We start from the raw sequence: 17,245 nt of genomic DNA, 5'->3' as shown, positions 1-17,245 counted from the left end.
CCCAACTCCAAGTCCTCACCACCCTTGCCTTCCCACTCCAAAGACATCGACGCCCCCCCCCCCCCCCCCCCACACTCAAGCCTTCAAACCCAAAATGACCTCCCCCCTCCCACAAAAAGTCCTCAACACTCCTTCCCCCCCCCCCCCCCCACCCCCACCAACTCTATCCCATCTTCACTCTCACCCTCCTCACACTCATAAAAGCAAACGAGCGTACCCACGTCGAAACAGCAGAAGATGTAACGCTTTCTGCTGCCCAATCATTCCATCACCGACTTCACAGAAACCAGTCACATTTTAAAGAGAAATTAGTCGGAAATATTAACAAACCTGCGTAACCTCCGCAGTAAAAGCACTGCTTGAGAGAAAAGGTAATTCTAAATGGTTCTATAGGGTAAATTCTAAAGTGTTCCTAAATTGGTGGCCGTAGTTTAGATATTGTTGGTGGAGTCGAGCGAAGTGTCCAACCAATGGGTGGAACTCCCACACGCACACGAACGCACGACTCCTTTTATAGTACTGTATAGACATTGGGCAAAGCCTGGTGTTGGGCTAGCGGCTAGGGTGCCAGCTTAGGATCCTAGGATCCTGGGTTCGAATCCCGGTCGATCGCTGAATTAACGCGAGGGGGGTTGACTCAGCCTGTCATCCTTCCGAGGTCGGCAAATTGAGTACCAGTTCACTGGTAATTCCCTGTTTGTAGTAAAAAGGCGACAAAAAGGGTTGGTGGCAGGAAGGGCATCCGGCCGTAAAACATCGCTTCAAAAAGGGGACCAAAAAAACAACAACAACCACGGTCCCCGAAAAAGGCCAACCCCCGCTTGCGGGGAAAAATGGCCTCTAAAGGTGTTTAAAAAAAAAAAAATTTATAGACATTGACTTGGCTGTGACATTTGCAGTCGGCTGTGAAAGAAAGCTAATGATCATGGTCGTTGAGTAAACCCTGTCGAGCTCATACCTTCTATTTTATCCATAGCAGAGAGTGAATAACACAAAGTTGAAGAGTGTATTACAGCATTGCTCAAATATGTACAGTGTGAAGAATCAGGGAGACGACTACACATACAAGAGAAAGTATACAAAGTAGTGAAGGTAAGCAGCCAAAGACGTTTGAGGTTTGGGAAGGGTAACAGGAAGTGAATTACTAGATGAATGCATGAGACCTACAGGGTCAAGGGGATAGCAGAGGGCAGAAAGAGCCAAACTTGCAGAAGGTTGATAGAAAACCACGAGGCCACCAACGCAAGCACATGCAGTTGTACACACAAATAAAGGGGTAGGAAGATCGTGGCAGTCAGGAAGGGCTCGTGAGGGTCAGGGAGACCTCGTGAAGAGTTATGGAGGGTTTGTGAGGACCTGGGAGACCTCGTGAGGATCAGGGAGGCCCCGTGAAGTGAGACCTCGTTAACCTTGTTAACAAATAAAGGTTAACCTCGTTAACAATAACAATGTGTGTACACACAAATAAAGGGGTAGGAAGATTGTGGCAGTCAGGAAGGGCTCGTGAGGGTCAGTGAGACCTCGTTAACAGTTATGGAGGGTTTGTGAGGACCTGAGAGACCTCGTGAGGGTCAGCGAGACCTCGTGAAGAATAATAGAGGGGTTGTGAGGGCCTGGGACACCTCGTGAGGATCAGGGAAGCCTCGTTACGGTCAAGGAGACCTCGACAGAGGCTGGCAATGAAATGGTTGAGATCAATGAATAAGTGATTACACCTATGTATGAATACATGATCGAGACCACGTAGTTGAGGAAGTCGATATGAATGTACAAAATAAACGCTCGAGACGGCATAGAAATGGACACGTAGTAAATCTATAATGCATGTAAGAAATCTATAATGCATGTAAGAAATTTTGGCTTTCAGACCAGGTCACTCTACTCTGGACATGCTGCTTCTGCTGTCTCAACAATGGATGGAGGTCCTCAATGCCAAACAGGAAATCAGAGCTGTCTCCCTTGACATATCACGTGCCTTCGATACGGTCTGGCACCCAGCTCTGCTCACCAAACTCTCCTCCTATGGTATCCATGGAAATCTCCATGCATGGCTTGCGGACTTCCTCTCTGGTCGTAGTCAACGTGTGGCCCTGAATGGATTTCTCTCATCTCCCCTTCCCGTTCAGGCTGGAGTTCCCCAAGGCAGTGTGCTGGGCCCTGTGCTTTTTCTGGTCTTTATCAATGATCTCTCCGACTCTCTGGAAAATCCTCTGTATCTCTTTGCTGATGACTCCACTCTCTGCCGCTCCATTCCTCTTCCCTCAGATCGGCAGTCTGCAGCCTCCTCACTCTCTGAAGACCTGGACAAAATCACAGACTGGTCAAACATGTGGAACATGTCTTTCAATCCTGACAAATCTCACACTCTTACTATGTCTCTCCGAAAAGATCGACTGGACAACCCTCCCATCTACTTTCTCAACAATCCTCTCCAAGAAGTTCTGTCGCTCAAGCTTTTGGGTCTCACCATCTGCCATGATCTTTCTTGGGAAAACCACATTTCCAAGCTGGCCTCCAAAGCCAGTCGCCGACTGGGCATCCTCCGTCGTGCGAAGTCCTTCCTAGGCACACCTGAGCTCCTCACCACATACAAGGCTTTCATCCGCAGCTCAATGGAATACTGTTCTCCCCTATGGGCTGGTGCTCCTGCCTCACACCTGGCTCGGCTTCACGCTGTTGAATCCAAAGCTTTCAGAATCATTGGAATCTCCCGCGATGAAGCTATCTCTGAGGGCCTTTCACTCACTCACCGCAGGCAGGTAGGTGGTCTTTCTGTCTTCTACCGACTCCTCTCCGGCCTTGCTCCCCCAGCTCTCTCTGTGCTCTGTCCCCCAAATATTCCTACAGGTCGCACAAGATCTGCCAGCCACCCTCTGATGGTTAAACTGCCGAAATCTCGGCTCTCTGCTCACCTTCACTCTTTCATTCCTCTTTTCTCCCGCCTCTGGAACAAACTCCCACACTCACTTCAATCACACTCCTCCCTCCAGGTCTTCAAAACAACTGTTCACCACCATCTCTTATCTTCCCCCATCCAAAACCTTGATCTTTTCAACCCCCACTAATTCACCCCAGATCCACCTTGTTTGAAATTCCAACTTCTTTCCTGGAAGTCTTGGCAGTGTCCATATGTTTTATACCTCTCCCACCCACCCCCCCCCCTTCCCATGCCTCCCCTCCAAAGCCCTCTCCCTCCCACAATTCTCTCGATGTCTCCATGTCTCTCGGTCCCTGCTCTCAAATGTTGTGTTTGTGTCCTTCCCCCTCTCTCCCCATCTTGTCTACCGCTCCCGATGTTATTTGTTTTGTGTGTCTGTTTGTCTTTCTGTGTGATTAATGTTCGCTCTTTCACGAGCCTCGATCTTGTATACAAAAAAAAAAAAAAAAAAAAAATGGACAATAGTCAAACGTGACAAATCCGGAAGTGTACTTACTTTGGAGAAAGTTCTCTCGGAGTTAAAAAGAAACACACCCATAAGCGAAGGAAGCCAGAACCGGAAGTTTACATTAATACCATAGCAGCAAGTATCGGATAAGAAAAACAGTTTCATAGCACCTCAAAATTGAAACTACCTCAAATCGCAATTGAAATGCATCCGCTCACGAAGGGAACCTTAACAATAAGTTCAAATGTGTTCACAGAGAAACCATCTCAGAGCAGAATAATTTATTTAATAAAAAGCATCCTCACGCAAAGGAAGCCAGAGCAATTCTACGAGGTACACCATGCAAGCTATGGGTTGTCGTACCTGACTCTCCTGTGATAGTCTCGCCCTCAACGGTTGTCAAGTTGGTGTTGCATTTTGAGCTCCGTCGAATGGGACTCTTCTTTGGTGAAAGGCTGTGCAGGTTTGTCAGGGGAATAGCCTGACTTTCCTGCAATAGTCACGCACAACATACTTCAATGTCGACACGCATGCACAATGGTATATTTTACCGATGGATGTGTTCTCCAACTAACATGACACAAACAATTATTGCCTTACACAATAGCAATTGTTTTTCATTAGAGGAAAGCTACTGAAACCACCTTTTGCTTTTCTACATTGGTCAGGCTCAAGTAAGAACTTGGACATGAACAACAAGTAGAATAAACACGTTTAAGGGCAATAATTAGCTCTTACACGAGCCTCGATCTTGTATACAAAAAAAACAATGGACAAATAAATGTCACAAAGAGGATTTGAACCTGGGCTTGCTGTATTACAGTCCCGTGGTTCAGATGGGAACGCTAAAAAGGCCCAACTAAATTATACTACAAATTCTCCTTTTACACGCATGAACAAATCAATTACAATGCACCTGGGGGACGGGAGGGAAGAGGAGGGGGAAGTGTTGGAAAGGATTAAAGGAACAGCTGTTTCACTCTTTTTGGACTCATCAGATTAAGTAGTTGGAGATTCATCTGACCAAAAGCTTTGAACTTTAACAATAGAACACTGCAACTTCTCAAACATTTCCAACAGAATGGAAGCAAAAAGCATCTAAGATTAGAATGTGCCCAATGAGCACACTCAAATTTAAATTCTGCAGATAATTATTTATTGGCATACTCCATGCCAAAGAGGTGTTTCTAATATTCTGCACCACAAAAAGGCAAGAACATTAATTTACAGTTATAAGGGGTGTTGCAAAATAAATGATACTTTTTTCCCCAAAGATGAAATGAAGTTTCAATCAGATGAAAATCCAACCAAAGACTTTATTTCATTCACAAATTAAAAACTCACGTTTAATACGTGTCAATATGTCCACCATTAGCTTCAGAAACCATTTGAAGTCGACTTTTAAAAGATTTCAGCAAAGACACGAACATTAGTCGCAAATATGACGGAGACAACACGCAGGCAACGTGCGCGACACATCATGATGACGCACGCGAAATTTGAATTAAAAAATCGCGGACATATGGTCAATACAATCTGGGGGGAAAAAGTATCATTTATTTTGCAACACCCTATATATGGTCATAATAATACAAGAATCACAAAAGTACTCGTTTTACACAATATTGTTATTCATCAATCGTTGGTTTCATCAATCGTTGGTTAACACAACATTGCCAACAAGCACAAGCCTTAAAAATATATTACACAACCATCACAACAAAGAAAGGTCAAATCATCGTGCAGGAAGAAAAAAAAAAGGAAGAAGAAAACTAGAAAGCATGTGAAAATCCGTTTGTATTCAGTCATCTTCTTCTTCTTCTTTATCCTCAAAATACCGAAAACAGTTTTAAAAAATACAAATGAAAAATGATGATTTTATGCAGCTTTGACCTTTGAGCCTTAGATATAAAAAAAAAAAAAAAAAATTCGCTTTAGCTTTTGATTGAACCAATTCTGTGATCCAATATGCAAATTCTTAAAATTTCAGGTCAATTGGACATAAATTGATGATTTTATGCAACATTGACCTTTTGATCTAAAAAAACAAACAAACAAAAAACAATCGAGCTCTTGCATTTGATTGGTGAACCAATTATGTGACCCAATATGCAAATTCTTAAAATTTCAGGTCAATTGGATGAAAGTTGATGATTTTATGTGATGCTGACCTTTGACCTTTTGACCAAATAATCAATTTGTCTTCTCCATATGCTCATAATAAAGCTTTTTTTGAAAATTTGATGACAAAACTCAAATGGTAAATTGAAATTTCATGTCAATTGGATGAAAATTTATGATTTTATGTGATGCTAACCTTTGACCTTTTGACAAAATTATTAATTTGCCTTCTCTGTATCATCATAATAAAGGTTTGTTGAAAATTTCATGACAATAGTTCAAATGGTAAAAAGGTTATGGCACAGACAGACAGACACAGACAGACACACACACACACACAGAGACAGACACATTGTCTCCTGCTGCGCAGGGGACGGGCTAATTACATCCTCAACACAGTTACTTACCGCACAGAACAGCTCATTGGTGAGACCCAAATAGTTGTGCAGAGCAAGGAAGGTCACTCTCTGCAGCCGGACCATGATTATCTGAAAAAAAAGGGCGTGAAGTCATATAAATTGCTGACCATAGAACAAACAAGGTGTAAAGTCAAACTAACGCAACATGTTGATTCTAATGTTGACATAATCCACAGTGCGAAGGAGCATAAAAAGCAGCAACTTTATTCCCAGTTTTAGTGACATCTTCATAAGGAAAACTATTTTGGAGAGAAAATGTGCTTGCTTGGCGATGGAGGCATACAGCCAATCTAGTCCTTCCTACAAGGATATCAAGCTTATGCATCAAGCTACTGAAACAAACTTAATGGAAACTGAAAAAAATAAGAAATATATCGTGAGGATCAGGGAGACGGAAAATGTGTGGAAACAAACGGAAACCTCTGTGTGAACCTATGCATATACACAGTATATATATACAGTATATATATATATATATATATATATATATATATATATATATATATATATATATATATATATATATATATCATAGACTCCTTTAGAGAAGGACTGGAACGTCACGACCTCGGGGTTTGTAACTTGAGTCTGAGTTCCCATTTTCTATCTCGTTTTCTATGAATGCCTCGTTTTCTATGCAAATACCACAGCACTTTACTATTGGATGGATTGGAATGGAATTGACATATGACATGTAATTTATGTAATAAAATAATAAATAAATAAATAAAATATAATAGTCTGTATTATAACAGATTAGTTTCCCTCGAAAAAATGATTTGAATATACATTATTTTTTTCCATTTGGCAACTTTATTTTTAAACAATTTTGTTTTTAATTTTTTTGATTTGTGTATTAATTATTATTTATTTTAAAATTAATTGTGATATTTCACATTTAATATCGGAAATCAGCAAAATAATACGTTTCTCTTCTCTTTCAGAAACTGTCCAGCTGGTGATCTCACAGGATCTTTGTTTTGTTTCCTGCTTTCATGACAAGATGCCACGTCGTTGCAGCTGCTTTGGTTGTAAAGGAAACTATGATGGGATGTCTTATGTAAAGGTCCTATCCTTCCCAAAAGATCCTGAGGAGAGGGAGAGATGGATATTGGCAATGCCGAATGAGAAAGAAAGCTTGAGGCGCTTGAAGGAGATATATATTTGTGAGACACATTTCAATTGTAAATGGGTGTCAGTTAAGGGTGGCAAGCGACCCAAAGAACCCCCATCAATATTTCCTGGATTACCGAAATCAGTTTTGAAGCAGGTTACTTCAGCCCCACGCCCAACATCATCTGCTACATCAGAATCAAGAACTAAGAAGGTGCATGCAGCTGCTGAGGCTGCAGACAAGATCCAAGATTTCGACCACTTCTGCGCCAAAATCAGCTCCTATTTTCCTGGCTTTAACGTCATAAAAGACCAGAAAAACCTGTACCTATCAATAACTGACGCTACTGGACAAACTGTCAGGCAGTTCTTTCATTTCCAACAAGTCAGCTCACCTTTTGGATTCCTATTCCTGAATAGAGTTGAGAAAGATGGCATTGAGGTGCCCAAACGACTTTTTCCTTTGCAAAAGAACAGCTTGCTCTCAAAACGGTCCCAGATTAGATCCATAACTGACCAGGTAAACACCTATGAGTACACAAGCCAGGAAATTCTTCAGCACGTAATAAGCCAGCTCTGCAAGATGACTGAGGCACACGAGCTTCCTCATTTAACCTTCCTTCTGTCGCAGCTGCGGCATGTGTTCATACCTCCTGATGGTCGCCGATTTGATACCGATACTATGATTTTCGCAATGCAGCTTCACAACATATCACCCAGTGCATACAAAATGATTCGTCGATCCGGCTTAATCATTCTACAATCAACAAAAAAGGTAAAACAGGTGCTTTCTAGTAGTCTGCAGGACTCCAACCTCAAAACGTTGTTCAACCAGCTTAAGCCGCAGCAGCGTTTGGTCAATTTAATGTTTGACGAGGTAAAGCTGGTCGAGACATTGCGATTTTCTGGAGGGCATGTTCTAGGATACGCTCAAAATGCTGCAGTGGGGGGTGACCATGAAATGCTTGCTTCACATGCTATGGTTGTTGAAGTTGCCTGCCATTTTGGTGGTCCACGCTATATTCTACGCGTTTTGTCCTGCAAAAAACTAACTGCCGATCAGCTGAAGGAACTCCTCATCGAAGCTGCCTCAGCTGTAGTTGGTGCTGGCGGTACTGTGATTTCTTTGATATGTGACAATTGCAATACCAATCGCAGTGTTTATTCAAAACTTGGAGGACAGGGAAGTTGTCAAGTGCTATCGATTCAAGAGCAATCTATGTTCTTAGTGTACGACTACGTGCACATCTTCAAAAATGTTCGCAACAACTGGATTACTGTTGATGGCCAGACACTCTCATTTGTCGTACATGGCAATGAGTACAAAGCTTACTGGAGTGATATTCGGAAGCTTTATGAGATCGACCGAGCTACTCCTATTCGCTTAACCAAGCTGACGCACACCGCTGTTTTCCCCAAGCACCTTCAACGCCAGAGCATACCCTTGGTATGTCAGGTGTTCAATGACAAGACTGTCGCTGCCTTAAAGACCTTCAAGGATTCACTGGGCATCAGTGAAGGCACCATCATTCTCACCCAGACAATGAGTGAGTGGTTCAAGATGATGAATGTGAAAGACCGTTTCTCAGCTATCCATCTGTGCGATGAATCCAGACAGCCTTGGACAGCAGACTGTACAAGTTTCACTCGGCTGGAGGAGGCCTGCCAAATTATATCTACCTGCGCATGGAAAGGAGGTGGTGGTCGTAAGCTGAAGCTAACTCGGCAAACTGCTGAAGCCTTCACTGTGTCCACACGTAATAATGTGGATGCTGCCAAATTGCTTCTGGCAGAGAAAGACTTTGACTACGTTCTTCCTGCTATATTCGCGGATGAAGCCTTGGAAAAGTTTTTCGGCCAAGCCAGGCAAAGATGCGGTGGAAACTTCTACATTGACGTAGTTGACATTATGGCTGCAGCTAAAATTGCAAATTTGCAGACACTCGTTAAGCATGACATTATGCCAGAATCTAGTTCTCGTGTGCTTGTTTGCGACAAGAATTGTGGTACTTCCATAAATCGAGATGAGCGAAGTGAACTCTGACGAGATCACTCCTCATGACACTCAGGAACTCTTTAGGTCTGATGATGCCCTTAAGCATAAAGTTGTTTATTTGGCCAGATACCTTGTTCATAAATATGGTGATAGCACCAGTATGGAGGAGATCATGGATGATGAAGATGGTAACGAGGTGTCATCTGAGTTCCTAGATAATTTGAATAGAGGTGGACTGAGTGTGCCGACTATGTCAACCGTCTTTTGTACATAATGCCTATAATTTGCATGGCATGACTAAAATGCGTTGCCGCTTTCATTTTGCTGAGCTGTTATCCTTTGTAGATGCACCTTTAGCTAGTAATAATACAGCATGTACTACTTTAGCTAACATTCTATTGAAAGCTCATGTCCTCAATGTCAGTGACAAAGAAAAGGCTGTGGGATGCCTCAGGAGGCAAGAAAAGCTCTCCAAATAGCGATAGCTCTCCAACTAGTGATAGACATAGACATAGTTGTAATAGACATTTTTTACAAAATATTATTGAAAAACGGTGCATTGTTATTATTCGAATGTGTATTTGCTGTATGTTTGTATGTTTGTGTTATACGATATATGACAATATATATTAAATTTGGACAGCTCTACAAACTTGCCTCTTATTATAATCAGCCACCTCTCACCGTTTATGAGTTAGTTTTTCGCTCTTTCACGAGCCTCGATCTTGTATAAAAATAAAGATAAAATAAAAAACGGGCAAAAATTGCCAAAATTCACTAATTTGACCTTGAAATATGACCTTGAAGATGACCCCAGGTGGTGTTGAAAATGTCGCTATTGAACTCGCCGTCCTCAAAAACCCCTATTTTGACCCGGAGATCGTGTCTCTAGCCCTTCTAGAAGTCATTTTAGCCCAGGACTTAAGTCAATCCTTCAGACTCAAGTTACAAACCCCAAGCATGGGACATTCCAGTCCTTCTCTAAAGGAGTCTATGATGTATATATATATATATATATATATATATATATATATATATATATATATATATATATATATATATATATATATATATATATATATATATGATATGAAGGTCGCATAGTGACTGATATATATGTATATATATATATATATATATATATATATATATATATATATATATATATATATACAGATATATACATATATATATACATATATGTATATATATATATATATATATATATATATATATATACATATATGTGACTGATATATATGACTGATATAAGAACCTTTCGGTTTTTATATCAGTCACTATGCGACCTTCATATCATCAGTGGAGAACCGCCAGCAAGGTGTCCCATACAGCTGCTGCTGCACCTGATGATGATATGAAGTTCTCCACTGATGATATGAAGGACTGAAGGTCGCATAGTGACTGATATAAAAACAGAAAGGTTCACAGAGTTACAAGTGTATGGAAGCCTCACTGCGTTGCCCTGATGAAGCCCCAACAAGGGCGAAACCAGGTCGGTAACTGTGAGTTTTGCATGCACTTGTGACAGTATCTGAATTTATAATCCGTAATGACGCACTGCTAGATGGTTCCTCTGGAGCTTTGCAGGCAATGCGGACATGCATGGCGATGACGTCATGTTGTCCGCTCATTAGGTTGGAGAACCAGATTACAGATACCATTATTAGTAACTCCCAACTGCAACCAGGTCGACTCCATATGATGAGTGGATACCAGAGATAACGTTACCGTGTGGCAGGCGGTGCTTATCGCTCCCAGCAAGGTGCAGCAGCAGCTGTATGGGACACCTTGCTGGCGGTTCTCCACTGATGATATGAAGGTCGCATAGTGACTGATATAAAAACCGAAAGGTTCACAGAGTTACAAGTGTATGGAAGCCTCACTGCGTTGCCCTGATGAAGCCCCAACAAGGGCGAAACCAGGTCGGTAACTGAGTTTTGCATGCACTTGTGACAGTATCTGAATTTATAATCCGTAATGTGTGTGGTTTTTTAATGACGCACTGCTAGATGGTTCCTCTGGAGCTTTGCAGGCAATGTGGACATGCATGGCGATGACGTCATGTTGTCCGCTCATTAGGTTGGAGAACCAGATTACAGATACCATACATATATATATATATATATATATATATATATATATATATATATATATATATATATATATATATATATATATATATATATATATATATATTAGCCGAAACCCGTGGAACATCCACGGAAGGGAGGATGTGGTGTATGGATAGAGTGTACCATTATGGATGGCATAGGGGAGCGCTCATGGGATCTTCTTCTTCCGTTAAGCTCCAATTTTTTTCTCTTTAAGTTAAATCCAATCAGTCCTCTCTGCTCGAAGTGCTCAGGCCATGCCTTCCCGCTCTCATACTTTTATTTCCGTTCGGTGTAGAAAGAGATTGACATATCGTTCGTCTGTTTTCAGCTCGTTATCTTTAAGTTCCTTACGTCTCGCCACCTGCTACACCTCTCTGAGTTACGAGGATTTATGCAACGCACCCCGAGTATCGCAACGTCACTCCATTTAACTTTATTAAAATGACGATAAAGACGTGAAACCCGTGGAACATCCACGGAAGGGAGGATGTGGTGTATGGATAGAGTGTACCATTATGGATGGCATAGGGGAGCGCTCATGGGATCTTCTTCTTCCGTTAACTTAAAGAGAAAAAATTGGAGCTCAAGTCCAATCAGTCCTCTCTGCTCGAAGTGCTCAGGCCATGCCTTCCCACTCTCATACTTTTATTGCCGTTCGGTGTAGAAAGGAATTGACATATCGTTCGTCTGTTTCAGCTCATTATCTTTAAGCTTCCTTACGTCTCGCCACCTGCTACACCTCTCTGAGTTACGAGGATTTATGCAATGCACCCCGAGTATCGCAACGTCACTCCATTTAACTTTATTAAAATGACGATAAAGACGTTTCCTTATATATCCTAATTTAAAATGTTCAAGGGAATAAAAAGACCATTTGGTTCACATCACCCATGTTCACACCACTCAACTGTCCAATCAGCGGACGGCTCGCTTCGCCTTCGCCCAGCAGACGCCAATACGATGGCATCGTATCGGCAGTTAATCGGGTGCTTTTGGGCCCCAACGTCGGCTAATTCAGATTTTTCGAGTATGTCTGTACGTGATAAACAAAGAGTGCCGTGGGTGGGTTCGTAAATCGTGGGTTCGTAAATCGTAAATCCATGAGTGCCGTGGGCATCAGGTCACTGGGTGCGGCGTAAAAGGGATAACAAAGTCGAGTCCTTACGTTATTATTATATATCTATATATCTATATTTTTTTTTTTTTTTTTTTTTTTTTTTTCTCCGACGGGATGATGCAGAGGTGGTACAGTTGGCTTTGAACTGTGCAGTAAGAGTTTGACTATTGATGCAACTATAAACTGCCGAATTGGTGATTGTTTGACACAACATTCTATCACAAAGTGCACGGTTTCTCGGATGGACATTGAGCTTGGTACCATCAAGTAACATTGGTTGATAGGCATCAAAGACATGGCAACACGTTGACTGCGTGAGTAGAGGAAGTCAGAAATCCAACAATGAAGGCGGCCGTCTATGCCACAGGCAGTGAGCTTCACGAGCAAAGTACAATGCCAGACTGTGTCGAATGCCAAATATATGTCCAAGGATACAGTCCTCACAACTTGAGATGGACAGCCTCTAAGCATTTCTGAGAGAGGAGTAGAAGCATGTTCAGACTCGAGTGTCTGGAGCAAATACAAAATGATGGTCAGAGATCAGACTGTTTGGAAAAAAAAGAAATATTTGACATTGGAAGAAATTTTGATTGCATGACCTAGCTTCTTTTTGTATACAAAGCCGAGGCTCGTGGAAGAGCGAGTACAATGAACTGATCAGGATGTAACATGAACAGTTGTTCACCACCATCTCTCATCTTCCCCCATCCAAAACCTTGATCTTTTCTATCCCCGCTAATTTCACCCCAATTCCACTTTTTTGAAATACCAACTTCTGTCCTGGAAGTCCTTTGTGTCCTTGTGTTTTATACTTCTCCCACCCCCCCGCCCCCCTTCCCACGCCTCCTCCCCCCCACACATCTCCCTGCTCTTAAATGTTGTGTGCTCTCAAGTGTTTGTGTGCTTCCCCTTCTCTTGTCTTCCGCTCCCTCTTTTTATATATTTTGTTTGTCTGGTTGATTTGTTTGTGAAGTAAATGTCAGCTCTTTCACGAGCCTCGATTCAGTATACAACAAAAAAATTTAAAAATAAAAAAAATAACAAAAACAAGCGTTACGCCTAGGTCCCCCGTCGTTGAAGTGATGAGTTGACAAAGTGGAAGACGCAAGGCGGCCATCTTGGATTTTGACGTGGCGACCCAATTTTCAATAACGTTCTTCCTTATGCCTGGATACACCCACACACCAGATTAGAAGTTGGTACTTCGCTTATTTTTAAAGATATTCCACTCAAGGTTCAGACATACATGGCAGTGGCCATCTTGGATTTTGACGTGGCGACCCAATTTTCAATAGCGTTCTTCCTTATGCGTAAATACACCCACACACCAGATTAGAAGTTGGTACTTCGCTTATTTTTCAAGATATTTCGCTCACAAGGTTCAGACATACATGGCGTCAGACATACATGGCGGTGGCCATCTTGGATTTTGACGTGGGTTGCACCCACACACCAAAGTCGAATGCGGTCCAATGCTTACGCACGCACGTACGCATGCACGCATGCACGCCCGCACGCCCGCACGCACGCCCAGAGGGGAAAACCATAGTCCCCCTTTTGCTCCGCGGTGTGACGGGGGACAAAAAAGTTGAGAGAGGGGTAAACACCAACAGCAGAGATGAAGGTCAAGACAGAGGGAGACTTGGACAAACTAATGGGTGAGGGAAGAAATGATGGCGGAAGGGTTGCATGGGGTGGACATGACGGACACGGAAAAAAACTGAATATTTGGAAGGAGGAAGGATTGGGGTGGGTGGGGTTAACAAGGTTAGAAAAGATGATGTTTTTGGATTGGGGATCATCTGAGAAATGTTAGTGAACAGTGTTCTTGAAGACCTGGAGGGAAGAGTGGTATTGAAGAGGATGTGTAAGTTGGTTCCATCGGTGGGGAAAAAGAAGAATAAATGAGTGGATGTGAGCAGTGAACCTGGATTTAGGTAGTTTCACCAGGAGGGGGTTGATGGTGGACCGTGTGAGCCCTGCAGAAGCCTGGAAGAGAGGAGAGAACAAAGCATGGAAAAGAGCAGAAGGTACAAGACCAGAAAGGAGGCAGTAGAAGATAGAGAGACCACCAACCTGTCTGCAATGGCAAAGTGATAGGCTCATGGACCCAGCTTCATCTCGGGAGATTCCAATAATATTGAAGGCATTGGTTTCCACGGCGTCAAGCTGAGCAAGATGTGAGCCAGGTGAGTCAGCTCAGAGGGTAGAGAAGTACTCCATCATGCTGTGGACGAAGGCCTTGTAGGTGGACAGGAGTTCAGGTGTGCCAAAGACCTTGTACGACGTAGGATGTCCAGTCGGTGGCTGGCTTTGAAGGCCAACTTTGAAATGTGGTGTCAGGCTCAAGTAAGAACTTGGAAGAAAGAACGATCATGGCTGATAATGAGACCCAGGAATTTGTATGACTGAACTTCCTCAAGAGGATTGTAAAGAAAGTAGATCAAATGGTTTGCCAGATGGTCCTTTCAGAAAGAGATAATGTGAGAGTGTGAAAATTTTCAGGATTGAAAGACCTATACCAAATGTTTGAACAACTTGTGATTTTTTTCAAGGTTTGAAGAGGGAAGAAGCTGCTGCCTGCCTGTCTGAAGGATAATGGATGACATGGCAGAGAGTGGACTCATCAGCGAATAGATAAAGAGGATTTTCCAGAGATTTAGAGAGATAATTTATGAAGATCAGGAATAGGAATAGGCCCAGAAAACTGCCTTGGGGCATTCCAGCCTTGACAGGGAAAAAGAGATGAAAGGTTTCCGTTGAGTGTGACACGTTGGCTACGAGAGTAGTGGAAGTCAGTAAGCCATGTTGTGGAGCTGCCCTTGGATGCCATAGGTAGAGTGTATGCTTGTAATTCCAAGCAAGCTCACTCGCCTCTAGTTGGTAGAGTGTTTTTGCAACCTCATAGATGGGAGTGATATGTGCTGATTTCCATGCAGAGAGAAGGCAGCCAAAGGAGAAGGACAGACTGAATAGGTCAAAACAGTAGAGAAAGCAAGAACAGCAGAGCGGGATTTGAGAACATGGGTACTGAAGCCATCTAGGCTCATCGCCGAAGCTGGGTCAAGGCCAGACAGAATTATCTCTATCTTCTCAGGTGAGAAGGACACAGAGTCCAATAGACAGCGGGTATGGCTGGTAAGATGGAGACAGAAAGGGTTGGGTACAAGAGATTTGGAGGGAGAGATAGAGTTTAGACATTCCACCTTATCTCAGGCAGCATCTGTAGTACTGCCTTTTGAAATGAGGGATGGAATAGAGGAGCATATACCAGACAGGCTTGACAAGGTGCCACTATGACTTGGAAGGAGACTGGTTTGAGATTACTGCAACCCACTATTAGCAAGCTTGTCTACTTCTTATCTCACGTATGTACAACTTATTGAGAATACTAGAAGCACCTGCGCCCTATAGGAGCAGCCAGTGGAGTCATTTTATTACCCTTATGCTTTTTAATACTATAGCAGAGTCCCCGCTACACAGCGTGCAACATGTATATTCCAACACATTCCTTTATTTGGACGGTGTATAGGCAAGAGGCGGCTGCCGTGAACACTCCCGACAATAAAAACAATCTGTGTTACGTACATGAAGCAAGCACGTGCATACTGCTGTTGTGCATATATAATACGATGCATATATAATATATTGTGGTTACATATAGCTCGGATAATTTAAATTGCTCCCTCAAATGCCCTCCCTCCCCTCAATGCAAGAAAATGCCAAAATGGGCGGAAAATGTTTGTTTGTTTTTTTCAAAATTTGATCACCTGTGAGGCCCCCTGATACAAAATCGAAATATCCAAGACAGGCCGATCATGCGGACCATCGAGTAGAAGGGCTGTATCGGATTTCAGTGCAAATAGTTGGTAAATAATGGAGTATGGATCCAACATTTGGGTTTACCCTCCCATGGGAGTCCCCATGATCTGAAATTGAAAAATTGAAGCTGGGCTATTGTGTGGGATACTGTCCTGTATCCATGTGTCATGTTTCAGAACAATCAGTGGTGTGATTAGGGAGGAGTAGTAAAAATTGCGGAAAGTAAAACAGACAGGCATCCGAACAAGTCCATTTTATAAGTTCATTTTTTTCGAGAATCGAGATGAAATGACCTAAAAATTGCACAGCATAATCAATTACCGTTTTTAAATCCCTCTTAAAAACCTGGTCATTTTACAGTCGCTTTTCCTTAAGTTTTACATTTCTTATGTCTTCCTTCTTTGTCAAGCACAGATGGCTTGGATAGAATCATTTTCACAACTCAACATGAGGCCAGGTAATGGGCTTTACTCCAATGCAAACTCACTTGCACGACACGAACCAGTGTCTCAGGATATTTGTTGAACACATTCTGAAAGGCCTCTGCTGGTAGTTTTAGTACTGTAGAACGCATAGCAGCTCGAGCTCCAACAGTCTTATATGGGGCTGGGAAATCCTGTAGGGAACAAGGTGATTAGATGCCATCGCTAGAAAATGAATGTTATTGTTTTGTATTTAGACAACAATGATTATGTCGTGAACTGATGGCAAAAGCAGTTCGACACTAGTGCTGTTAACTGTGGTCATGGTGTCTCAAAATTGAAATTTCCAAGCCTTCCAGAGTAATCAACAGTCGACATATGAATAAATAAATTAAAAAACCACCTTTAGAGGCCATTTTTCCCCGCAAAGCGGGGGTTGGCCTTTTTCGGGAACCGTGGTTGTTGTTGTTTTTCGGTCCCCTTTTTGAAGCAATGTTTTACGGCCGGATGCCCTTCCTGACGCCAACCCTTTTTGCCGCCTTTAACGACAAGCAGGGAATTACCAGTGAGCTGGTACTCAATTAGCCGACCTCGGAAGGATGACAGGCTGAGTCAACCCCCCTGGCGTTAATTCAGCGATCGACCGGGATTCGAACCCAGGATCCTAGGATCCTAAGCCGGCACCCTAGACGCTAGCCCAACACCAGGGCTAAG

The 17,245-nt window shown here is 42.6% G+C and overlaps 1 protein-coding gene across 12 annotated transcripts in view; it reads right to left on the bottom strand.

Annotated features, from left to right (window-relative positions):
• Window positions 1-17,245, bottom strand: part of LOC137432502 (patatin-like phospholipase domain-containing protein 7) — a 170,660-nt gene that overhangs the window by 124,280 nt on the left and 29,135 nt on the right. For all 12 annotated transcript variants that reach the window (XM_068124495.2, XM_068124501.2, XM_068124503.2 and 9 more), the window contains 3 exons: window positions 16,597-16,725; window positions 5,915-5,995; window positions 3,750-3,876 (listed from right to left, as the gene is read on the bottom strand). In XM_068124495.2, the coding sequence (XP_067980596.2) occupies window positions 3,750-3,876; window positions 5,915-5,995; window positions 16,597-16,725 (337 nt within the window). The remainder of the gene's footprint in view (window positions 1-3,749; window positions 3,877-5,914; window positions 5,996-16,596; window positions 16,726-17,245) is intronic.

This window comes from Myxine glutinosa, chromosome 8, assembly GCF_964187855.1.
Source record: "Myxine glutinosa chromosome 8, kmMyxGlut1.1, whole genome shotgun sequence".
Lineage (NCBI taxonomy): Eukaryota > Metazoa > Chordata > Myxini > Myxiniformes > Myxinidae > Myxine > Myxine glutinosa.
Note: the sequence above shows the minus strand (reverse complement) of the source record. Positions and strands in the feature narration are given on the sequence as shown.